The following is a 26,705-nucleotide window of genomic DNA, read 5'->3' as shown; positions in this document are numbered from 1 at the left end:
TAGTGGTTTACTTCATTTCAGCATCATCAACAACCCTATATGGCACTGGATGTACCATCTGAGGCAGGATAACAAGACCCAGAATGGTACAGTGTTTTTCCTAAGGCCATGTAGCTAGTAAGTGGCTGAGGCAGGATTTGAACCCAGACCTGCCCTTCTCAGTGTCCTTCTCCTAGGACTCGGGTGTCATCGCCTTCCCAGATCCCTATACTGACAGGCCTCCCACCAGAAAGCATGACGTGCCACAGTGACACGGAGGAGGAGGGAGAGAAGCCAAAAGAAAGCAAGTGGTTGAGACGAACCAAACCAACTAAACCAGTAACCTGGTTTATTAACATAAACTGCACAACTCTGACCTTAGCCAACCAACCTCACAGCCAATGAACAACCCCAACATTTATCAGCTTCTCAGGGATCCTCTGAGAGGCTCTGCCTCCTGCTCCCACAGAAGGGATGAGAGAGCAGGCAGGAGGTGCGAGCCCACAGCTATTCCTCACAGAAGGTCACGGCGAGCTCCCCTGCGTCGTCTCTGTGCTGTGGCTCCTCCCTCTGCTCCAGCTCTTCTCCAACATCCTCCATGAGTTGGTCCAGGTCCAGGTCACTGGAGGCTCCATCATCAGAGAGGACACTTCCAGCTTCCTGAGGCCATGGCTCCTGGGGTGCAGGCCCTTTTTTCCCCAGCACGGGACAGGCCCCGGGAGGAGCTGGTGGGGTCAGGACCTCTGGCACTATTCTAGCTTCTTTTTCCTCAGATGAGCTGCTTACTGGGGCCTTGCTTTGGGGAGCTTTAAATTTTTTCTTAGGGCCTAAATGAAAAAGTGATAAAACTGAGAGACTTATTGGGTCATCTGTCCTCACCTTATACAAGTCAAACTCCTAAATTTCTATTACCAAAACAATCTCTGGAAAAGATGACCTTTCTTAAAAGAAAGAAAATGGGGTTTGGAGTCAGAAAGACTTGGATCCACAGGCTAGACATGGGTCTTGAGCAAACTTTAAACCCTTTAAACCTCAGTCTCCTTATCTGTAAAATGGCAAATATCCAGCCATAGAGATACTGAAAGAATTAAAGGGAACAAGTATAGAAGTATCTATCTAGCCAGCCCATGGAAATATCCATAAATGTTAATTCCCACCTCCTTACCATTCTCCTATCCCTGAATGTTCTTGAATCAAATCGAATAATAACCACTAAATGTTTCTACAGTGTGTGCTGTGTTCTACAATTTGGATGACACCCTTTTGGCCAAACTTTTTTTTTTTAAGTAATGAAAAGCTGTGAAATTATTAAAAAATGATCAAAGGAGGGAAAATGCAGACATGAACCTCATTTCCCCACAGTTCTCCCCAAGTCTTGAGCCTTACCTGGCTGCTCAGGTTCTGAATTCCCATGCCCTTTTTTCCTTCCCATGATGGGTAAAGATGGAGCTGCAGATTCATTTCCCAGAGATCTCTTCATTGTCTTCCTTTGCGGGGTTCCATCTCGTCCATGTGCTCCACCTGCATCACCCCCAACCCCCAACCGTGAAGGACATTGGTTTATTTCTCACTGAGTGACAGCATGCCTAGGGTCCATAGACTCCCCACATTTGTCCTCCGCCTTGCATCTTCTGCTCATTTTCAATCTAGTGAGTCCTCGTGGTTCCTTTCTTTTCCCCAAATATTTCCTTTTTCTTCCCCCCGGGTCTTCTCTTTATAGTTCACCTCAGAACCCGCCTCCTCCAAGAAGTCATCCTTCTTGGCTAAGAATTTAAAACATTCATTCCACCTTTAACCTAAGATTTTGTAATTCAACTCACAGAAGTGAGAAGGCTACAGCTTCCCTGACAACATTAGCATGAGTCTTTTTTTCTTTTTTTTTTTTTCTCGGTACGCGGGCCTCTCACTGTTGTGACCTCTCCCGTTGCGGGGCACAGGCTCCGGACACGCAGGCTCAGCGGCCATGGCTCACAGGCCCAGCCGCTCCACAGCATGTGGGATCTTCCCGGACCGGGGCACAAACCCGTGTCCCCTGCATCGGCAGGTGGACTCTCAACCACTGCGCCACCAGGGAAGCCCCTAGCATGAGTCTTGCTCATTTTCTCAGGTTCTGGAGCTGAGACATCAGTAAGGCCCAGCCACATGCAGACCCTCCCACTCTCTGCTTCTGCCTTGCCTTAACTGTAGCACATGTCTGATTTCCAGCTGACTTGCTTACCTCTTGCCTTGGGTTTTTTTGTCTGAATTTTGGCTGGCTTGGGACCAGGCAAAGTTGGATCCTGAGAAAAATAAGGAGAGAAAAATAAGAAAATATAAATGAAGTCACATAATTGTGATTTAATAGAGTGGGACGCTACAGAAATGATGAGTGCACTTAAGGGAGCTCAAATTAGGTTCTGTGAGTCTGATACAATTTAAATCAATGACAGCACTTCCCTGGTGGTGCAGTGGTTAAGAATCCACCTGCCAATACAGGGGTCACAGGTTCAAGCCCTGGTCCAAGAAGATCCCACATGCTGCGGAGCAGCTAAGCCCGTGTGCCACAACTACTGAGCCTGTGCTCTAAAACCCACATGCCACAACTACTGAAGCCCATGCGCCTAGAGCCTGTGCTCCGAAACAAGAGAAGCCACTGCAATGAGAAGCCCATGCACCGCAATGAAGAGTAGCCCCCCTCACTGCAACTAGAGAAGCCCCCACACAGCAACAAAGACCCAACGCAGCCAAAAATATATAAATAATTTTTTTAATGTTTAAAAATAAATAAGTAAATGACAACAAAGATAAAAATGTTCATCCTTCCCATTCTATTTGTTATTAGTCAATGCAAGGCTTTATGCACAACAGAAGGAAATAAAGTTAGGCCACAAACATGATAAAAACTGGTAAATTAAAAATTAAAAGAGAAAGTGAAAAATATACACTTCAGAGCTTCTAGTTTCCAGATCTACACACAAGGAGCTTGGAAGCTGTAACTGTGTTCTAACAACAACTAAAAAGCTGAACAGACTGAAATACCAATAACTCTTCTTAGATCCATAAGAACAGTGAGGACACAGGGAAAACCTCTGCCCTCAAAACTGAAGATACACAGGCAAATACAGGGAGTCATGCGTATCAGAACATACACTCACAAAGAGAAACCACCAAGAGAACTAGTGTCAGGATAGGAAAACCTCAACAGTAATAAAGGAATTGCTCAGTGTGGACAAGTCTGAGAGTTAAAAACTCCAGGGATACCCAGTCATGGGGAACTTCCAGACTTTTTGTGAGTTTTCCTTCCAGGAGCTCAACCAGATTCTCACAGAAAATATCAGAGAAAAACTCCTTCATGCTTCCAGCAGGGAGAGGGGGAAAGAACCATTTTGAAATATACCAGAGCATTCTGTTCTTCTTAACAAAACCTACCCTCAGGAGAAACCAGTTAACCAGAGCCTAACCTACTAGGGTGTTAACAGAGCCTAACTGTCCTGGGGATAGGGAAACACCCAACTTCAGCCCACTCTAATCACCCTGCCCCACCTAAGGGGGTGGGAAAAAACTAAGAAACACTGTGAAGTTTACAGTCCAGAGGCATAAGTTCATTAATAGACTTAGACCCAATCACAGGATATAGAACACTTCCCCTCCCCTGACACCTTACCACCACATTACTAAAGATATACTTACAGCACATCATGTTTGGCAATCAAGAAAAAAACTACAAGGCATATCAAATGGCAAAAACACAACCTGAAGAGACAGAGCAAGTATCAAAACCAGGGACTTCCTTGGTGGCACAGTGGTTAAGAATCCGCCTGTCAATGCAGGGGACACGGGTTCGAGCCCTGGTCCGGGAAGATCCCACATGCTACGGAGCAACTAAGCCCGTGAGCCACAACTACTGAGCCTCCGCTCTACAGCCCATAAGCCACAACTACTGAGCCCACGTGCCACAACTACTGAAGCCCATGCTCCACAACAAGAGAAGCCACTGCAATGAGAAGCCTGCGCACTGCAACAAAGAGTAGCCCCCGCTCCCTGCAACTAGAGAAAGCCCGCGTGCAGCAATGAAGACTCAACGCAGCCAAAAATAAATAAATTAATTTAAAAAAAGTATCAAAACCAAACATGCTAGAGAATTATCATTTTGGAAATTTAAAGCAAATATGATTAATATGCACAGGGCTCTGAAGGCTAAAGTAGACAGCATTCAAGAACAGATGAGCAATGTCAGCAAAGAAATGGAAATCCTAAGAAAGAATCAAAAAGAAATGCTGAGGATCAAAAACACTGTAACTAAAATGAAGAATGCTTTTGATGAGCTTATTGGTAGACTGGTCACAGCTGAGGAAAGAATCTCTGAACTTGAGGATATCTCAAAAGAAACCTTCAAAACTGAAAATCAAAGAGAACAAAGACTGGAAAAAAGAATGCAATATCCAAAGATTGTAGGATGACTACAGAATGTATAGATATGTGTAATGGGAATACCAGAAGAATAAGAAAAAGAGAAATATTGAAAACAATAATGACTGAGAATTTCCCAAATTAATGTCAGACACCAAACCACAGATCCAGGAAGCTCAGAGAACACCGAGAAGGATAAATGCCAAACAGTCACACCAAGGCATATTATTTTCAAACTACAGAAAATTAAAGTCCTGAAAGAAGCCAAAGGAAAAAAAAAATCTTACCTGATATGCTAAGGAAGGGGAGAAAATGGAATCATATAAAAGCTCAATCAAAACCACAAAAGGCAGAAAAAGAATGGAAGACAAAAGTAGGAAGAAAGAACAAGGGCAACAAATAGAAAACAGTAACAAATATTGTAGATAATAATACAACTGTATTAATAATTACTTTGAACATCAACAGTCTAAATGACTGTCTAAAATGACCAATTAAAAGACACAGATTGTCTGAATGGATCAAAAAACAAGACCCAACTATATATTGCCTACAAGAACCCCACTTTAAATATAAAGACACATATAGATTGTAAAAGTAAATGGATGCAGAAAAATATACCACGCTAACACTAATCAAAAGAAAGCAGGAGTGGGCTTCCCTGGTGGCCCAGTGGTTGAGAGTCCGCCTGCCGATGCAGGGGACATGGGTTCATGCCCCGGTCTGGGAAGATCCCACATGCCGCGAAGTGGCTAGGCCCGTGAGCCATGACCACTGAGCCTGCGCGTCCGGAGCCTGTGCTCCGCAACGGGAGAGGCCACAACAGTGAGAGGCCCATGTACCACAAAAAAAAAAAAAAAAAAAAGATAAGTTCCTATAGATATGAGATATTAGAGAGAATAACTGAGGAAAGAGGAGACTCTCCTTCCCTGAAGACCCCCTAAGAGATAAAACCAGTCAGCCAGTCAGGGCTACTCTGATGCAGGGACAGGACTGTTCCTTAGAAAATATAAATCCATGCTAACCAGATGGCCTACAGCAATCTCCTAAAAGGAATCCCCAAGATCAATCTTACTTTTTTTTGTTGCTCTTCCTCCTCTTCCTCCAACTCTGACTCTTCCTCTTCTTTCTCCAAGCAGGAATCTAAGCTGTTAGCCCCAGAGAGCATTACATCTAGAACAGGAATAGGAAGGAAAGGCTAAATAATTTATCCGATAAAATAGGTGATGAGTTAGTGGAGCTGATCCCAGAGAATCAGTCTTCTAATTCTGCCTTTCAGGTCCAAGTCACATTTTCTCCACGAAATCTGATCCTAGATTATCATGGTTCCACCCTTTTCAAAGTCCTGTCACTATTCAACATGCACCCTCCCTCCCTACTCCCTTTTTTTCTCCATTCCTCTCTCTACCCATCTGTGCATCCATCCATCCTGGACACTTGGTCAATGGCATTCATGAAGAGCCTCCTATTGTAGAATCCAGAACTAGGTTGATGATATTGGATATAAAATAAAAGCTTCAGTTGCTGCCCTCATGAAGGAATCCCTTCCCTCTCTCTCTAGTCTTTAACCTCCTACTTATCCTACCTTTTCCTTCCCCACTGTAGTCAGATCCACTGTATCGGCTCCAGAAACCAAACAGGTTAACCCGCTCCTGAGGGAACCAAGAAACAAAAGCATCATCTACTACTCTCCCAGGGGCTATTTTTGTCCTGTCTTCAAGGTTTTTAGTTATAGAATTTGTATTAATATTCCATACCATTTTCACTTGAAATTTCATACTTTCTATCTAGATTTTGTAGAGCTTAACTATTATAATGTTATAATATTATAATATACAATATTATTATAACTTCTTTTTCCAGTTTGTTTATAATTCAGTTAATAACTGGGAAGGGGAAATTCACTGTCATTCTCTACCACACCCAAAAGCAGAATCTGAGGGTAAAAACTGACTCCACATAAGAGAGAAGATAAGGTACATACACCTGAGACTCGAAGTTAAATAGGTTGGTGGGATTCCCCCTACTAACAGTCCCTGTTTGGACTGAGAAAAGATCCCATTTGTCCAAGGGTAGGGAAAAGAATGGATGATTTAAGGCATCAAGGGAAGCTGGCCTGGGAAGAAAAGACTAGTTCTAGGACTAAGACTGTGTAATGGGGAAGGACAGCCGGTTTTCCACAGTAGGAAATGCATAACTTGCTTTGTGTCCCAAGTTCCAAAGAGAAGCAGGTATGTGATCTAAACTTTCCCACCTGAATACTGATCTGCTCTGCCTCTTGAGCCATCATCAGGGCTGCCCCCAGTTTCTGGCTGAAGTCCTTATTCTTGCACTTTTTCTGAAATGAAAGATTTCAGAAAAGTAACTCCAACAAACTGCTACTCACCAGACATTACCTTTACATTTATTTCCAGTTTCTGGTATTGATATGATACTCCTATTCTTAATCTTTTGAGCTCAGAGACACAATCCCGTCTTATACCCAAACAAACCTTTCATCAATTCCTAGCAAAATTTTCAACCAACATTTTGGTGTCCTCTCCAAAGTAAAGCCCATGGAAATTTGTAAAGGCAAAATTAAAGGAGTTCGGATGACTGTACTTCTAAGCTTCTCACAAGTTTCTTTAGATCCAGCTGCTTGATTTAGTACTCACTGCCTGATTTTCTAAGGTCCCTGAGCTCCTAAACCTCTGCTCATTTGCAAGGCTCATCAAGCCCAAACTGATTATAGGGAAGAAATATTATTTAGTTAATTCAGTGGTTCTCAACCAGGGGAGATTCCCCCCCCATAATAGATTTGGCAATGTCTAGAGACAATTTTTTGGTTGTCACAGCTAGGGTTAGGGGTCCTACTGGCTAGATGCCAGTAGGATGCTGCTAAACCTCCTACAATGCCTAGGAATCCCCTCACAACAAAAAATTATCTGGCCCAAAATGTCAAGTGTCAAGACTGAGAAACCCCAAGTTAATCTGTGCCTTCATTTCTATCACACCTGCTTTGGCTAAACTGTAGAAAACCATGGTCTTTAGGAAGGCCCTCTATCTGCAGACAGGGAAAGAGACTAGGAAAAATCATTATCCTGCTGCAATCCTGGTAGAAAGAAGTGTACCTCATGAATAACCTCACCCTTGCATACTTGGTCAGATATGTACTTTCTCCTCACACAGCTTCCCCTGGGAGAAATCAGGTTTAATAAAGAGAAGATTTAGTTTTTCAAGTTCCCTATATCACAACTGACCCCTGAGGGTTGCTCACCACTGCAGCTAACTCCAGGGATAGCTCCTGGAAGTTCTTTAGCATGTTGACTGGGATCCAAGCACGAGAGACTGTTTCTCCAAAAAATGTCACATGGTACTTGGACTGTAATAAAAGATGGTTCTGTTATAGACTCTTGTCCTTCTTCTTGCTTTGGCCCTCTAGCCAGAAAAGGCAGGAGAAGAACTGAGGATTTACAAGGAAGGAGGGGCTGGGCCTTCTCTGTTCCTTTAAACCTGACCCACATATCCCACCTCATTCCATTGTTCTTCCATCCTGACCTCAGGAGTCCTAACCAAAGCATATTTATCAAAACATGAATGTCCTAGTAATGAATAAATTTTAATTAGATACAAATTTGTTTCTATATCTTTTTGTCACTCTAGCTAAGAATCTGTTTCTGCTTGTGTCTGCTGGCTATGTCTATATTTCTAACTATTTACATCTGTTAGGATGGATTTGTTCATTACTTTGGCCTGAGCACCTACCCACCCTGAATCAGGAGAACTCACCGGCAGGGAATCAAGATGAGATGCAAAAAGAAAATATTCCCCCAGGTCAGGATCAGATTCTACCATGCCTGGCCACCTGGAGAAGACAGATGGGTGTAGGGGATGGAAGAGAAGGGGTTAGGTGAACAGAACACAAACTCATCAATATACATGTACATAAAAGGGCAATATGTTTCGCAAATAAAGGACCCCCAAAATAGACCCCTCTGTCAACCCTCCACAGTGGTCACTACCAAATGATTGAAGTGACTTTCATCAATGTACAAAGAAGCTCAGAATCTTTCTAGTAAAAATACCTTATCCTTCTAGGCCTTCTGGCAACCCTGAGAAAAAAATCTTTTGACTAGGGACATCTCCAAAAAAGAAGCTATTCCACCCTTCCTTGTTCTCTTTACTTTGTATATCTCTCATTTTCCAATGTCTAAAAAAATATCTTAGAGCCACTCTTCTCTTTCTACCCATCCAGGGTAGAACTGTCCAACCCTTTTTTCCAGGGAGATACCACCTCCATCGTGAAACCTCTAGAAAACAGGTTCTTTCAAAGCCTCCAAGCTTAGCACTTTATATTCTCCCTCACCCATGCTCTTTCTAAGGCAGGTACCATTTCCATTATAAATCCCTTCCATTTCCTCCCTCCCTGCTTGAATCTACCACTCCCAAGTTCATGAAGGATGCTCTGACTCTGCCATAGCGCCCTACCAGGGGTAACCGTATTGCTTGGCCCAGATGATGGATCCTGGGATGTAGGAGGCATAGGCCACTTCATTCTCATGCCCTGTCCAGGTCTCCTCAGGGATATCACAGTGATTATACTCCAAATCTGCCAAAGGAGAGGAGGAATGAAGGGACGGAAAGAGCCTCATAAGGTGAAAATCTGGATGAGGGCAGAGGAGAGGACAAGAAGAAATTGGTATATGCAGCAGGTAGGACCAAAAGGACACCTGGGAGACCCATGAAGGAAATGCAGCCAGAGCCTGGAGAAGTAGGAGAGTTGCCTCGTTATGCTCTGTAGAAAGAGACTCCAAACTTCTACCTACATCCCACGAGTCTGACCCTGCTTCCATCAGTGTAACATCATGAAGGTAATTTCTCTGATATTCTGTTTTCTCATCTGTAAAATAGTTGGGCTAGACTAGAGCTTCCTAATCTCTTTCAAGTAGTTTCAAACATTCTAGAATTCTAAGACACTGAATCTCTCTCACTGGCTTTTCCCCATACATCCCATATCCCTTCCTATTTGCCAACCCAATACCAACAATCTAATCAGATTGACAGGCTCAAACCAATGCTGAAGAAGATGGAATTCACTCAGAACATATGTTTAGATTCCAGGACTCTCCTCACAACATAGCTCTTCAGGGTGTCTTCCTCTAGCCCTTTATGCCAGATTCATCTTGTCATGACAGCAAGATCCCTCCCTCTCCCCAAACACTAACTACAAGGACCCCTGGAGTCCTAAATATACTTTTGTCATATTTAATCTAAAGGATGGAAGCAGGGAAAGAAAGGGACGAACAATAAAAACTGAAAAAAAAATTTCCACTCCATTCTACCTGTATTCTGGTCACAGGACCAATTATCTGGGAGGACTGAGGGGTCAATGTTCCCACGTAGCCGCCTCCATTTCTCACAGTTTGGAGAGGAACACTGGACCCAGACTAGACATTGACCTGTCACAGGAAAAAGCCTGATATAAGAGACTCAAAAATATGTTCTTCCTTCTTCAATTTAATTAAAATCAATATACTCCCTGCCACCACCACCTCTGCCAGAATCACAAAGCCTTAGAGATCAACTCATCCAATCCCTAATTTATAAATGGTAAAACCAAAAGCTCAGAGGAGATAACTGACTGCTAAAGATCAGTCTAAATTGGTGGCAAAGCTGAACTTAGAGCCCAGGTCTCACATCTCAATCTTTCTCCTATACCATGCTATCATCTCTCCTCCCCCAAGGCAGAAAGGAGTGTTTCCCGTATTGACAGTTCTTAAAAAGGTTGTCTGGCATATTTCTGGCTAGTGCCTCATTTCTCTGAGGGCATGTCACTACTAAAAAGTTCTTCTGAAGGACTAACCAGCACTTCTTTTGTGCACAGCATCTGGAGTTCCTGTTTCAACCTCAACAAATTAACCTGACACCAAATCACCAAGTTGCAGCCTTTGGGACCAACAGTCCTGAGTTCACCCCTCTCCAAAAGACAGGTTTAAGCCTATCGTTTCTCAAACTGTTTACTTCAGGCTGTGCTCAATGGCCAAACACTCCTTTTATCTACTACCTTCCAAACTCTCATCCCCACCTTTCTCTACCCCCACATCTTCTAAGTTGACCCAATGTCCCACACAGCCTCTCCTCTCTCCCTCCCAAACTCTTCCACTATAGTCTTTGGGATTCCAAACAAAAGCAACAAAAGTCCACATGTCTTCAATCTCTTCTCTGAAATTCTGCCTCCTTTCTGAAATCTGGTGATGCGCTAATGACACTGCCCCAACCCGACCCCACCCCACCGCTGAAGCCCTTTAAGAAGAGCCTGTCCTTCTCACACACCCCACGCCAGAAAGTGGGGTCAGCATCATCCTTGCTCCCCATTGACACTTGCAGACCATTACTATCCTCCCTCCTATAAAACCCTTCCTCCCTCGAGGTCTATGCCATGGGACTACACTGCCCTCTCATCACCCTTGTCACGATGCTGGCATCTGGTTCAGTCTTCTCTCCACCTCCTGCCCTCGTAGATGACCACTACAGCCACAGGAGTAAACTCACAAGGCACCCCGTATGTTCTCCTCCATGACACCTCGGTCACCCCCTCACCTCAGGAACCCACTCCCACCCTGCATGCCACACCCAGCCATCTGCAGGGACCGCACACTCCCCTGAACCACTTATCTAAACCCCTCTCTGATAAAAATGCCCCATTCTTCCACCTTACTTGCTCCAAGACCCCTGTGGCAACTTTCAGTTTATCTAGATCTCCAATCCACTGGTCCCTACCTTTCTCTCAATCTAGTAGCAATTAAGATTAATTGTTTTTCTTCACTCTGTACTTATGCAGGTTTGATTTCCTTAGATTCTCTTGCAGACATCAACAACTCCCTTTCCCTCTGTCCTTCCTCCCGCCCAGCTAGCAAACGCAATTCTGAATGAACCCACTCTCCTTTTTCTGTGCCTATACTCATTTGACTGAGCATTGCTAGAGAAAAATCACTGACCAGCCACCTAGGTATACTATATATTCACAGCTAACAATATCAACCAATATGTTTCTCTAGTTAGTTCACTCTCCCACTGTCAAATTTTACCTTGAATGCCGAAACATAAGGGTGCCCTCCATCCCACCAAAATCATCCCTCAGAAAAGCAGTTGGCTTACATTTGGGTCCCTTCACAATATCTCATATTATGGATCACCTTCTCAATTACTTTATTTTGAAGAATAAAGTACTGGTTGAGAATGATATATTAGTCTGAAGAGACAGTTTCCAATGATAGTTTTGGATGTTTACAGAGGTGACCTGGAAAGACTAGAAGAAAAGAGTGGGGGAAAGGGCCAGGGACCATAAAAGTGAACAGAGATCAATCAAATAAACGGTGGTTGTAAAAATAATGAATATTAAAGAGGAAATGAGTGGGGGAAAATCATCCTAATGCTATAAAACTAGGTATTTATGGTTTAGGATGAACTTTCCAATGACAGTTTTTAAAGACATACAGTTCCTTAAAGTTTCCTCTTAAGCAACTTAGAAAGAAGAGGTGTTTGAAAACAGTGTTTGAGGCTCACGATGTGCCTCCGTGATAATGAAGGCTGATGTCATAGACACAGGTCAAGAGCATTTCAGTTGACTGCTCATTCTTGAAACACTAGCTTTCTTGGGTTCTGTGATCCCTCATTCTCCCGTTTCCCCATCCCATCTTTCTGGTAACTCCCTCCTCAGTCTCTTTTACTGAATTCTCCTCGCTCTCTGTCCAATCTCTAAATCCCTGAGTTGGAGTTCCAAAGCCTAATCATGGGTCTTCACTCCCCACGCTGCACTTTCTCCTGAGGCCGGCTCATCCATTCCCTCAGCTTTGAAATCCACTTTCACACCTGACAACACACAGAAGTACGTTAACAGCCTCCGTTCTGAGCTCCCGGTTCCTATAGCCATCTTGCTCTTTGGTATCTCTATCTGGATGTCTCACAACGATCTCAAACCTAATGGGCCCAAACCCAAATGCTTGATCTTATCCTACAGAACTGTCTTTTCCCACCTCCTTTCACATAACTGCTCAAGCCAGAAGCCAATCATCTTTGACAAACCCTCTCCTCTCTCTCACCTCCCAATATCCAGCTCATTACCAAGTTCTGAAAATTTTACCTCTAAAATATATCTTAAAACCATTCACTTCTTGTCTCCTTCATCATCCTAATCCAAGCCACCAAAATATCTAATCCTAGCGCTAACTTCCTAGCTGGTCTACTCTTGTCTCCCCATACTCCATTCTCCAATTAATCACCAAAGGGGTACTTTTAAAACATCAATTTGATGATGTCACTTCCCTGGTTAAAACCCACCAGGGGCTTCCCACTACACTTAAGATAAAATTCTCACTTTGTAACATGGTCTTTGATCTAGCCACTGCCTACCTCCTTACATTTATCCAGAGTCACTTTCCAGCCTTGCTTCCCTTGCTCTCTGAATCCCAATTATACCAGCTTTCTTTTAGTATCTGGAGTAAGACAATCTCCACTTTACCTAAAACTGTCTCCTACGCTTCACTTTGCTAACTTCTAGTCTTGCTCCAGGTTTCAGCTTAAATGTTATTTCCTTACAAATGCTTTCTCTAGCTGACCCAATCTTAATTAGGTCTCCACCATTTCCTCTCATGACATTCTTTTCCTTCCCTTCACAGAACTTAATGCAAATTTTATTTACTGGATACTCCCTTTCTACTTCCTGCTCCAGGAGCACCCACCTCTCCTTGGCAACTGTGAAAAACAGGAAGAGTGGTTCATTAATAGGAAGAGGCTTACACAGTCACTACAACCACAATTCAACTCACGAGCACTGCCAAAGGAGTGAATTTCCATCTCCCAGTCTAAAATCTATCCCTCGTCTTAATACTGAGAGTTACAGATGGAACACTACTACCCAGACCACCCGACTACCCAAATTAGACTTATACCTCCAGCTCTTTATACTGATTGCCATCTCATTACAACACGAGGAGTGGTTTACTGCCCTAGACTACCTTGTTTCGTACCTGCATAGTCTTCCTAGAGTTTTCTTTCCAGTATGTACAAACCATATTATTCTTCTATAATCCAAATTTTATATATATATATATATATATATATATACGCATGCGTATTAGACACCAGCTAATTGTTTAGTCCACTGTTCCTTAATCTTAGCGTTTTTGGTTTTTTTCTTTTTTGGTGCAAGCCTGTTTTCCCCCAGATTAAGTCTACTTATTTTCAAAATTTTAAACATACTAATATATTGTATGATCTATTTTATTTATCATACTAAAATTTCCCAATATTACCAAGGTTATTTCACACAATGTATTTGTTTGTTATCTATCTAGCACACTAAAACTGTAAATTCTATGACAGCAAGGATTATCTATTTTGTTCACTAATATATTTCTAGTACCCAGCACAATGCCTGGCATATAATATAAGGCATTAAAAACTATTGTTAAAAGAATAAATAAATCTATATGCATCCTTATTTCCCTCCATCCAATCTGAAAGGCTGGGTCCTTTCTGACTCAAAATAAACCCTCTGATTCTCTTCTCATTCTCTTCTTTAATCTCTCCCTCTCTATAAACAATTTTCTCTCAGCATATAAATATGCTGACAATAAAGAGGTCAAGTGTCTTTCTTTTAAAAGAAAGCTAAAAAAAAAAAGAAAGAAAAATCTTCCATCTACTTTATACCCACTCCCCTTTATTTACTATTTTTTCCCTCCTAGTTTTCACATCTAAACTAATTGAAAAAAGTATCTATTCTTCAACCAACAATAACCTGCCATTCACCCTCACCAACCCCTATGGTTGCTCTAATCAACCCTAATGATTTCCTAATTGTGATATCTGTTGATTTTCAAATCTTTATTCTTTTTGTTATCTCTGTAGTAGCATTTAACATGGCTAAACACTCCCTCTTTCCTGACATTCTCTCCTCCCCTGGAATCTGTGATACCACACTCTCCTAGTTTTCCTCCTACCTTTCTGAGCTTTCTCTTAGTTCTTCTTAGCTTTCTCCCTGGGTACCTCTTCCTCTGCTCAACCCTAAACATTATGCTCCCCCAGGGTTTTTATCCAATATTCCCTTTTCACTCTACACCCTCTTCTTGGAAAATTTCATCTATTCCTATTGATGCAGATGACTCCCGAATCTGTATCTCCGAGAGCCCAGACCCCTTTCTTGAGCTCTAAATCTCATCACAGACCCCCTAACTCAGGCAAAGCTCAATCCATCATCTTCAACTTGCTCTTTCTTCTATATTTTCCACTTCAGATCATGATTCTTCATCCACTCAGTCACTCATGCCGGAAAACAGGACCATCCTAGAGGCCTCACTCTTCTTCAGCTCTCATACCCAGCAGCAATCGTATCATATTGATCTTGCGTCCTAAAGATCTCAATTTTATCTCTTCCTCTTCACTGCTATTGTCTGTCTTCCTTGCCTGGATAATTATTTCTATGGGTCTAGTCTTTCTCCTGCCAATCCATCTTCCATGCTAGTGTCAGAGCAAGCTTTCTAAAATGCAAATCTTATCAAGTTTTGCCTACTTAATGTCAATCGTTCCTCTTTACTTTAAAAATAAAATCCAACTTCCTTAGCCTGACTTGTAAGGTCCTTTAAGATCTGGGGCTTACTTGCCTCTAACCTTATCTCCCCCACCCCTACAACCTCCTACTCCCCAAAATACCCAAAAGCTACAAACATTAGCCCTCCTCCATTACTCTGCCAATAATTATCACTCTGACCCCCATTCCCACCTTAGTTCCTCTGACTAAATTATACTTCAAGATCTGGCTCAAGTGATATCTTTTTCTTGGAAACTTTCCCAGGACTACTCCCAATTTGTAGCTTTCTTGTTGGCCTTCCTCACAAGCTTCTCTCACGCGCGACAGGCTTTTATTTGTTTCCTCTGCATTTACTCAGTACCTCCTAAAATGCCTAGAATTTAGCAAGCACCAAACACCTGTGGATTATATGACTTAATAACTGAATGAATGAAATAGTTCTCTCTCTTCCTCAGCACCATATCCTCTAACAAGCAGCTGTGAGGGATAAATTATAGTCTTTGCAGAATTTCCTCTAACATCCTAACCCTTACCTCTCTCCTCCACCTCCAATTTTCAAGCCCAAGGTAGGTTTTTCAAACCATGGCTGAACTCACCAAAACCACTTCCCTCTCCTTTTTGTTGGTCCCTGATCTGAGAATGATCCTGAACTGTTTTCTTCAGTTGATCTTTCTGCCTGTGCTCATGTCCACTTTGGGCTTTCTCCATTTTCTCATTTTCTGGGAAGATACAAGAAAACACATGAGCCATGCCGCTAAGCCTGCGCGTCCGGAGCCTGTGCTCCGCAACAGGAGAGGCCACAACAGAGAGAGGCCCGCGTACCGCAAAAAAAAAAAAAAGAAAAAAAATAAGAAAACATTGTAGGGTAGGGAGATGAAGAAGAGAATCTCTGTAGATAGTAGAGGCCAGTTAAAGAAGGAAGAAGAATCATAGCTCAATAGTTTCAAGTCTTGGGCTGAAAATTCTCAGTATGCCCACTGTCCAATTCCCTAATTTCATGGAGTAAGTACTTGAGCCAGGTGTCAAAATGTATCTGACTATACTTACGAGCGGCCTTCTTTCTTTTGCTTAAGGAGAGTTTATTGAATTTCTTCTCAGAGGGTGCAGGATCTGGCTGGCCTGGCTTAGATGTCTTTATCTCAGGGATTACTCCACCTTCCTGAGAGGCTGAAATCTCTAGAATATGCGGTACCACTACCCTCTCTCTGCAAATAAGATTTTTAATTAAAAGGTATAAAGGGGCAATTTGTAGTACCCCTCTTTTGAAAAAACCCAAGGATAAAAGTTAGGAGGACAGAAGAATTGTAAGCTCTCTATGGCCTCCTGAGGTCATTTTATCCATCTACTGGCCTATTTTTCCCAACTCAACTCAAGTATCTTTCCTGAGATGAGAGAAAGCTATAGAGATATGAAAAATGACTACATAGATAGATAGATGGATAACCATTTATCAATATTAAGTCTACCCTGTGATCAACTCGCCTCACTGGGATAAACTTACCCATCAGCACTATTATTATCAGTAGTAGAAGAAGCAATTCCTGGTTCCTTGTCTAACTGGGTACATCTTGTAGGCTGGGCACAGGAAGTCTCTGCAAAATCGAGGCTAGATTCCATCCCTCCCAAAACAAAATACTATAAGCAGAGAAGCAATTAAAGAAAACAGCTACTCCATTATTTCCAAACTGTAAACTTTCATTAAAATATCTCCCATCAGTTTCCTGGAAGAGCTTACCTTTGGACTTTTGCCACACCATAGAACTTACAAGTTTTTTGTTTTTTTTTTAATATTTATTTATTTAGTTGTGCCAGGTCTTAGTTGCAGCAGGCGGGGTCCTCAGCTGTGGCTCACAGTCTACTTAGTTGCAGCTTACCGGCTCCTTAGTTGTGGCATGCAAACTCTTAGTTGCGGCATGCATGTGGGATTTAGTTCCCCAACCAGGGATTGAACCCGGGCCCCCTGCATTGGGAGCGTGGAGTCTCAACCACTGTGCTACCAGGGAAGTTCCAACTTTCAAGTTTTTTAATTCTCAGGAAAAACTACAAATCTATATCCTTCTGCAAGCCTTTCCAGATTGATTTGCCTATTCTAGGATAGCCAGGTAATGTTAACTTTATTTTGTGTACATAACAGAAATTTTATGTACCATGTTTTATATCATTTGCTCCTCAAACTTTCTCTAGGAATGGAAGTATACCTAAGAATAGCTGAAAATGTCAAACCACTGTCCTTAGCCTCATGACCTTATGGAGAAGGCCTCACGACCTATGCTATAGAGTTCCTTATTCTAAAATCAAATTCCTGAGCACATGTTAAAGCAGTATTAGAAACAGAAATATACAATGGTAGATGGAGATGGAGACTAAGTTCTTCAAATCTGGGAAAAATAAGTTATCTTTTCTATGAATATTGTAAACATATAGAAATAAATTTAAATTACATTTTAAAAATCTAGATGAGACTATTTTTATATTCTGAAGTCAATGTAATCTATTTTTCTAAAAGTCTGTACCCTCTGTCTAAGGTGGTTTAGCTATAGTCCTGTTGATAGAAGATGAAGTATTTAAAAATATTTCAAAGTCTCATCTAATATTTCTTTACTTAGAAAGATGGAGGGAAGGAGAGAAGCTATCGACTTATTCTACCCCTCAGATAACAATTTCTTTGCCAAACTGAAACTCTTTTACTCTCACTATAAGCCATACCCAAGCACTCCTGGAGGGACTTCTGTAGCACAATCTGGACAATCTCCTCAAATTCTGCATTTGTAAGAGTTGATTTTCCCTGCAGAGAGAAGGGTAGGGGAGAAAAACTGCTCATCTTTCCCCAGTCCTCCTCTGTGACTAGTCAAGGAAGCCTCCTTTAGATAAGGCAGTAAGTTCACAAGACTGAGAGCATAAAGTCAACCTAAGGATTCCATAAATTCTATCCCAGATCTCCTGGGAGTAAAGGAGTCAAAGAAAAGGAAAAAGTTTATAAAATTTCTGTCTACTTCTACTCTCACCTCCATCCCACCTCAGCCCCTCCCTGCCCAGTATGCCCTGCTAAACGCTTTCATCAAAACACTTTTTACCTCTTAGAGAAGAAAATAGAAGCCCCAAAAAGAAATCAAAAATGGAAACTACAGGATGAATTTTCCCTGTGGGATTTACTACATTCAAATTTATGTTATAAATATTTAAATGTCTTCTGAAATGAAAAGATCCTGTTTGCCCAGGCTGGGTGACTAGGAGAAACTGTCCCACTAGAGCCCATCATTGTGATTTTTACCTTTTCTTTCTTCTCTGCTTTCTTGCTGTCTTGAGCCTTTCCTTTTATCTCCTGGCCACTGCTTGTACCATTCTCTTTGGTTGTTTTCTCCTTCTTCTTCTCTAACCTGGCCTTTAGCAGGCTTGGCCTGGTCTCTGCCTCTGGGGAACTGATTCCCAGGATCTCCTCCTTCGATGAGTTAAGGTTATAGGGCATCAGGCTATGCAGTTTTTGTGCAGGTGGGGCAAAGGTTTTCTTTGGTCCCTTCCCGCATTCTGAAAGAAATTTGATCATCAAATGGAATTTATGAAATATAGAATCTAACACAGAAATTGCCAAACACTACCATTGATTGACCATATCAGAATTATCTGGATATGAAATATTAATAATATTATAATATGAAATATTAATATTATAATGAAATATTATAATATGAAAAAAAATAAATTATTATTTAACAGATTCCTAGGCCTTCCTTCCCCAACCCTCCCAGCCCCCCACCCTCTCATCCCTGCCCTAAGATTCTGATGAAGTAGTTTGAAGTGAGGCCCAAGAATCTGTAATTTTCTGAGGCTATCTAGATGATTCTGATGCACTACCAGGTTTAAGAACCACTGAGTAAGTCAAAGGTGATAAATATAAGTATGCAGGAAGCTGAATTATTCAAATGTGAATTTTTTTTTTTAATTTGCTTGTTTTAACTTTTCACAAAATTTTAGGGGAAATTAGAGAAATTTTTAAAAACCTAGTCAAAATCTACAAACGATGCAATGAAAATTGTACTGATCCTCCCAGGTATAAGTAATGTATCTTTCTTCTGAGCTTCCATAATACTTTGTACCTGTCCTGTGGCATTTACCACATTCAAATTTATGTTTTAAATATCTAAATGTCTCTTCTCTCCCTACGAGTTCATACATTTCTTGAATAAGACTGTTTCTAAGTCAAATGTATTTCACTCAAAGTGTCTAGAAAAGTAGTAACTTTAACAAAGTGGACAGGAAATACATGTGAATTGAGCTTCCCTTTGGGGGGAAAGATGTCCAGATGACCAACGGCTGAGAAAGAAGAGGAAAGTGACTCTTGACTCACCTTTACTCTGCAAGGTTGTCATCATTCAGCTCAGAAGCTACACTTTTCTTTATGCCTCTGTTAGAAAAAAGAAATGAACTGCTATTACTCTGAACATGATTTTTCAAATTTTATTGAAGCCTAGTTGATTTACAATGTTGTTAATTTCTGCTGCACAGCAAAGTGATTCAGTTAAACTTATATATATTCTTTTTCATATTCTTCATCATTATGGTTTATCACAGGATACTGAATATAGTTCCCTGTGCTATACAGTGCTGATCGAACATGATTTTTTTTTTTTTTTTTTTTTTGCGGTACGTGGGCCTCTCACCATTGTGGCCTCTCCCGTTGCGGAGCACAGGCTCCAGACGCGCAGGCTCAGCGGCCATGGCTCACAGGCCCAGCCGCTCTGCCGCATGTGGGATCCCCCCAGACCGGGGCACGAACCCATGTCCCCTGCATCGGCAGGCGGACTCTCAACCACTGCGCCACCAGGGAAGCCCTGATCGAACATGATTTTAAACTTTCTCCTCTACCTGTCTTCTTGGGTTCAGGGTCTCTTTGCCTGGGACACTTGAACTACATTTTCTACCTTCTTGATTACAATTCTACTCCTCAGCAGTGCCAATTACATGCTGGAGGATAATAAAAGTTGCTGTTTTAAAGATCAGCAACAATCCTTAGTGTTTTAAGTGCCTAGAACCATGTGCAACATGAGGCAGGCACTTGTAAGTAGGTAGAAATGATAGTGGCAGTGATGTGTTAAAAAACAAAATTCAGGGGCTTCCCTGGTGGTACAGTGGTTAAGAACCTGCCTGCTAATGCAGGGGAAACGGGTTCAAGCCCTGGTGAGGGAAGATCCCACATGCTGCGGAGCAACTAAGCCCGTGAACCACAACTACTGAGCCTGTGCTCTAGAGCCTGCATGCCACAACTACTGAGTCCGCCCACCTAGAGCCCGTGCTTGGCAACAAGAGAAGCCACTGCAGTGAGAAGCCCGCACACCGCAACAAAGAGTAGCCCCCGCTCACCACAACTAGAGAAAGCCCGCGTGCAGTGATAAAGACCCAACGCAACCAAAAAAAAAATAAATTAAAAAAAATTCAACTGAGTAAATTTTGAGGATCTTATTGGCTTTATTCAACAATTCACGAATTGGGCAGCATCCAATCTACCAGATAGACAGGAGCTCCAAGGAGCTATGCAAAATTAAAGACTTTTACAGGCAGAAGGGAGCAGGAAGAAGGAAGTAATACTAGGCAAAAAAAAAAAAAAAAAAAAAAAAGCAGGTTGGTCATACAAGGTTACTTTCCTTTAAGGGACTACTGGAGTCTATCAGGCAGATTACCCAACTAGTGATGATCAGGCAATTCCTGACTGACTGGTTTAAGATTCCATTTCTGGGAGACCTAACATTGTAATTAAGTTGTCTTGGTTTAGTGACTTGGGGCTTAGCATAAGCAACCCCATTTGGTGCCTCTTATTAAAGCAAGACACGTTTTTAACAGCCAGAAGTATAAATAGTAGCAGAGTAGTGGTAGTAGGGTGTGGACAGTCCTGGGAGTTAAACAGTGAGAGTTTTCTTCAGAGGGATAACCTCATTTCACAAGGTTCTCCTGAATACTTAAAAGACAAATAACCTATAAATTCTCCTACCTAATTCAGACATCCCTATGCATAGAGAACCCCCTTTATTAACATCACTATAATGTATATCTTCCCTTTACCTAAATCTTCTAGTCTAATAAATTTCCGAATGTGCTGGATTCTCGCAATTTCTATTCATGGCTCAGAAATATTTAGTAATCAGCAGAGGTCCCCAGAGAAGCTAGTAAAAAGAATCTAGCATATTCACTCTATATCCATAGTTTATCTGTAGCTATCTACTCACAGATGTTCTACAGATGTAGAACACAGATGTTCTATATCAGCATGCTTCATTATTTCTACCAAAGTTGTGACTAATAATAATGAGTAACACTTATTGAGCACTCACTATAATCTTTGAATATGTCATCTCATTTAATTCTCCCAATAAATCTGTGAGATTGATACCATTTTACATTTGGGGAAATTGAGGCTTAGAGGGATTTAGAGACATTAAGTAATCGATAAAGTGGTAAAAATCAGGATTAGAATCTGTCTGATTTATAAGTTTGCGTTATGAATTGTGCTACACTACATCCCAATCGTCTAGTTCAGTAGTTCAGTGCTTCACAATAACCTTAATATCACAGCACACATGTAAAGCATACATTAAAAGTACACATTGAAACACAGAAAATATTTCTAGGTACTCTAGGGTAAAAGGACCAGGCTGCCCACATCCATATACAACTGAGGGATGGGAGTGGGGGGCCTCCAGCCACACTAAAGGCTGAAGAGGTTAACATCTCTACACAGCTATAAGTCATTTGTGACCCAGCACAGTGCCAAGACTCATCTTGTGATGTTCCAAGAACTTGTACATTTTTCCAGTTTTCACTTTCCACCATTAATATTATTTCTACCCAGCTGTGGTTTGCCCAAAACCTCAGTGTTAATACATGGTAGAGTCAAGATGAACCCAGGTTTTGGCTTCCGAATTCTAATAACATGTCTGTTCTTCTCAGTGATCTTATTTCTGGCTGTTGGTTTTGAGTGCTTTGAAGGCCCTGGACCTGAAACTCAATCTTCCTACTCTGCCATCTCCCACTATAAAGAGATCCAAAAGCAGCATAAAATGGATCTTTGGGTTCATACAGTCTTCCCTCTAAAGGGGCTGAAAATTTTACAACCCTCAAATGTCCAAGCTAAACACTCAGTTGTTCAGGGTGTAGAATTCCTCCCTCCAGATCCCAAGATGAATTCAAAAGGTACTGGAGACTTGACTTAGTGTGGCCACAGCATGGCTGAATATAAAGTATTTTTAATTTTTTTTTGGTATTTTTCTGTTCCTTTTCTTCATTCCATAAATGCGAATAATTGATATGTGCTATTCTGCAGTAACTACTTTTCCTATATATTAAGGAGCACATTTTATCATTGTTTCCATCTTAACTTTTCACCACCAACTCCCAAACTTATTTGACACTGGAAAAAAAGCAAGTGGGACATTGGGGGAGAATCACTGCAGCAAACTGGTCCCTTCTTTACGATAATCCTAAATAGAAGCTAGAAACTGGATAAAATTAGGCTGCAAAAGGAATAATAATAATAAATGACAAACATATCTTCTCCCAGACTCTAGAATTCCAAAAATGATCCTGAGAAGTCCCTATGAAGACAATCAGAATTATAAAACTATACTAAATGAGAAAAACAAAATGAAAATTAGTGTACCTGAGATGACAAAATTTGATTTTTTTAAATGTTCCTCTATATAAGATCCTTGTGTATCCGTAAACTATCTCTGGAAGAATACACAAGAAACTGACAAAAGTGTCTCAGCAGACTGGAAACGGGTGGCTGGGGGTGGAAATGAGTTCTCTACTGTACCCTCTTGTGTAACTCTAGCATTTTATACATATACCACCATTTCAAAGTGATTTTTTAAAATAAAAAGAGTATTTTAATCAACCTAAAAAGGCAAAATTTTTCCAATATTTAGGTTCAAATCATTATCTAAACCTATACTGACCTCTCTAGGCAAAAGTGTGTTACTGGAGCCCCAAGCAACTAGATAACATTGTGGATCATCGTTGAGTTAATAAGATGTAGTAAATATACAAGCAGCAATGAATACTGGTTTTCCTTAACCTACAGTGAGGGTGTGATGAAGAACATTACTTTTAAATAAAATCTCTAACCTGATCAATAGAGAAGGGAAAATCTGGAAGTCACCGTCTGACAAGTCAAGTCTCTGCTCCTCTGTTTCAGGCGAAGTATTTTCTTCCACAATAACAAATGTTGAAATCTACTTCAGAGAGAGAAAAACAATTTTAAGGAAGTTAATAAATATACAAAATACCACCAACTTTCACCTGGCCAGCTAGGAAATGACTGGGGGCTCTAGACCCAGGAATAACATTTGAGGTTTTAATTTCTTTTTTCTGACCTTAGATGAAAAAAGAGAGACAAAAAAATCCAATAAAGCTTTAAGTGTGAAAGTTCCATAACCAGATCCTAACTATTGAACTGACATAAGAAAGAAGGGTGAATAAGGAGGGGAAAATAACTTAGAAATAATAAAGGGAACCAAGGGAAGGTGAATGAGCTATTCCAAAAAATAGTTTTCTTTCATTTAGAACACTAAAAATCATGACACTGATTATAGAATGAAATCACCTAGCTCAGCAGATCTCAAAGTGCGATCTAAAGACCCCTGAGGGCCCCCTCCCTTTTTCAACTACTTATCTGTGTTAGGCTGGGTTTTCTCATACTCTTCAACCAAAACAAGATATCATAACAGATTGAATTCAGAAACAGATGAAAATCCAGCCAGACATGAAAGAGATTTGCAAAAATGTAAAACACCATTCTTCATACTAAATTTTCTTTCATTTAGGAAAATATATTTTCATTAAAATATTATCTACGTTAACATTATGTAATGGGTTTATTATTGTTATTTTAAAATTAATAAATAAATGTTTAATTTTTTTCTCAGTTTAATTTCTAATATACTAGTATCAATAGATCCATAAATAGATATAAACCAATGTTTGGAATCCTTCATAATTTTTAAGAGTATAAAAGGATTCTGAGACCAAAATGTTTGAGAATTGATCTAGCTAAATAAATTCAGTCTTGTCAATATTTTTCAAAAAGCATTAATCCTCCTCTCCCTTTCCCCCATTTAGAATATGTTCACAAATTTCTCCCCTCTTAAGTATCCAATTATTCCCTCTTTATATTGTCCCTGGAATCCTTGGTCTAAAAGAACAAAAGAAACCCTTTAGAATTGTCCTCTAACACAGACTCCGTGAGCCTCAAAAAACTGTATTTAAAGACTATATTTTGAAGAAAAAAAAAGACTATATTTTGAGCAGAGAACAAGAAAGATCGAGTTTCTGTTCTCACTGAGCTGACATTCTAGTGGGAGTAGATAGACACATACAAAAATAAGTAAATATATATTGTAAACTAAATAAATAAAGACTATATTTTGGGAGCAGTTTTCTCAGGGTTACTTGAGATGCTGCCTCCCAGGCTTGAAGTCCTCCATATGGCCACCAGATAAAACATAACTCTTAAATAAATAAATAAAGACTATATTTTAAATATCCTTTAAGCTGGAGTTTGATTTTTGTCTTAATGTCTAACGGTATGTAGATCCCTGCTCATTATCATTCCTCCGTCAGTAAGAGTTCTTTTTCTCTTTCTCTCTTCCTTCCTTCCTGTCTCTTTCTTCTTTCTCTCATGTGCACTCAGCAAGCATGATTTAAAACTTTTAACAAGACAGAAGGAAAAAATGATCCCCGCTACGCTTACTGCCCATAACAGACTACCTAACAAGACATTTACTGTCATAACTACCTGAACTAAACCTTTTACATAATCTTATAAATAAATTAATGGTGACTAAAGCTTCTCGGTTCAGAGAGTGCAAGGAAGCACAGAGATACGGGGACTTATCACCCAAGCAGACTCTTTCTTTAGGACCCTGATCCTGGTTCAGACCCTTGCTATCTAACTCCCGGAAAGCTTGCATACTGGCCCCAAACTATTGCCGACCTCAAACTAGCCTTTTTGTGTTGTTTTCGCTTAAAGGGGTCATGCCCATGGACTCCCAGACTCCGGCAGCATTTTGACTCACAGAGCACCAAGGTGACGTTTGGAACAATAAAAGGCCTGATTCCACCTTATAAACCAGAGGGAAGAACTCTGACGGACCCACATTTTTCCCTCTCTCTTCCCTCACCAATTCCGTCTTAAGCACAACATTTAAGACCGGAGGTACCACAGAGCCAAAAGTCCTTGACTCCCCTCAAAGGGTAAAAGAGTGGCTTTCTAGCGTCTCTTCCCCATCAACAACTCCCCCGCCATGAGAGAATTTCCCCTCAGCTCCCACCCGCAACCCGCGGAAGCACCAGGATCCGCATTCTCCCTCAGGTCCGTCGTCGCCCGCCGTGATATTGAGTTACTTTTGTTTGTTTGTTGGGAGTAAGTTTGCGGTTAGAGATTCTGAGGACAGGGGTTAAGAGTTGGACGGCACCCTGAAGAGAAAACTTCTCAGGCGACAGGTGTCAGGATTGGCCACGCCTAGCACCTTCAGCTGCAAGCGGAACTACCTTCTGGAGAGATGAGAACCTAAGGGCGAGGAGCAGAGTTGGGTAATGCAGAGATTCTCCAAGCCCCTCAAACCTCGAGCCAGTTTTCCCGCCACCAGGGAAAGGCGCGAGGCCGCGCACAAGCTCCACCTCCACCCCCACCGGAGGCCTGCTCGCAGAGGTAAGGCGCATGCGCAACTGGAATCGGCTTCTGCGTCTGCGCAGCTGAGTTATTGCCGCCATCTTCCAACAAAACGCCCTGTAAAACTACAAATCCCATAATCCTCGGTGGCCTCACTTTTTTTAGGTGGCAGCAATAGCGCCTGATCGTTCAAGATGCACATATTCCTTTTACTAACTTTACTCTGTGCCCGAGACTGCCTTTTCCTTCCTCTGGGAATCGTGCCCTGATTCCCATTCTTCCTCTTAGTCTCCTTCATGCCCTTATTTTGATATTTTATTTTGAGACTATCCTTAACCCCATTCTCCCCTCTTCCTCCCTCTTCTCAGCCACAGGACCCGCACCCCAAGCGCTGTTGGCAAAGAGAACGAGCCACAAAGCACCCTCTGGAAAGGCCGTCGAGTAGCTTCTTCCCCATTGACTGAGGCAGGGGGTCCCCAAAGCAGGCCAAAGCCTCTTCTCCGCCCACATTCGTTTTTATATAAGGCGGCGCGAAGCCACAACGTGTGCTTGGGAAGGCCTGCGTACGAGGGGGCGGTGGTGGTGGGTGTACTGCTATTGGTGGCTGTGGTGGGCGTCGGGGTCGCTCTCCGCGGGCTGGGGGGCTCGTGCGCAGACGTCGGGTGGTGGGCGGAGGCGTTGGTGTCCGGGCGGTGGATGGGGAGGCGGAGAGGAGGGCGTAGTGTCCCCAGGTGATTGCGATTGGGGGAAGGCGGAGGAGCGAGAGAACTACTCGGCCATTTCGAGGGAAGAGGAAGTTGGACAACATTGCCTGTTTTAGTTTTTTTTTTCCTGTTCAGCAGAGAATATTTTCAAGGGGGTGAGTTAAAATGACCTGTCGTATTATACTGAGAACAGTTAGTAGGAAGACGGGCAGTACGCTCCGCTCCTTCCCCTCCCCTACTTCTAGGTTCACCCCCTCCACTCCCTCGGAAGCCCTTCTAAATAGGTGGACACAGGGGGCAACCAGGTCATGAATAATTCATGAGGGCCGCCCCGTTCCTTAGCCACACCCCTCCGAGTCGTGCTGACGCATGATGCGTGTACCAAACCTGAGGAAGCAACGTAACA

General features: G+C 41.8%; 1 protein-coding gene across 8 annotated transcripts; it reads right to left on the bottom strand.

The window, feature by feature from the left end:
- Positions 1 to 329: 329 nt before the first annotated feature.
- ZCWPW1 (zinc finger CW-type and PWWP domain containing 1) lies at positions 330 to 26,100 on the bottom strand. Of its 8 annotated transcripts, none has more exons than XM_079944894.1 (18): positions 26,018 to 26,100; positions 23,051 to 23,157; positions 19,281 to 19,337; positions 18,207 to 18,460; positions 17,642 to 17,720; positions 16,437 to 16,554; positions 15,983 to 16,140; positions 15,532 to 15,654; positions 9,690 to 9,806; positions 8,836 to 8,956; positions 8,137 to 8,212; positions 7,625 to 7,729; positions 6,623 to 6,706; positions 5,954 to 6,020; positions 5,444 to 5,541; positions 2,198 to 2,258; positions 1,366 to 1,500; positions 330 to 827 (listed from the first exon to the last, which is right to left on the bottom strand). In XM_079944894.1, the coding sequence occupies exons 3-18, from the start codon at positions 19,303 to 19,305 to the stop codon at positions 487 to 489; spliced, it is 1,962 nt and encodes a 653-aa protein (XP_079801020.1). In that variant the 5' UTR covers positions 19,306 to 19,337; positions 23,051 to 23,157; positions 26,018 to 26,100; the 3' UTR covers positions 330 to 486. The 8 variants fall into 8 exon arrangements, with proteins under 8 accessions (XP_079801020.1, XP_079801018.1, XP_079801021.1 ...); XM_079944892.1 differs by lacking the exon at positions 26,018 to 26,100 and adding an exon at positions 25,475 to 25,614 and having other exon boundaries at positions 23,051 to 23,160; XM_079944895.1 differs by lacking the exon at positions 26,018 to 26,100 and adding an exon at positions 25,475 to 25,614 and having other exon boundaries at positions 330 to 806; positions 23,051 to 23,160.
- Between the last annotated feature and the right edge of the window lie 605 nt (positions 26,101 to 26,705).

This window comes from Stenella coeruleoalba (genome assembly GCF_951394435.1).
Source record: "Stenella coeruleoalba genome assembly, chromosome: 15".
Taxonomy (NCBI): Eukaryota; Metazoa; Chordata; class Mammalia; order Artiodactyla; family Delphinidae; genus Stenella; species Stenella coeruleoalba.
The sequence above is the reverse complement of the archived record's forward strand: the minus strand, read 5'-3'. Positions and strand labels throughout refer to the sequence as shown.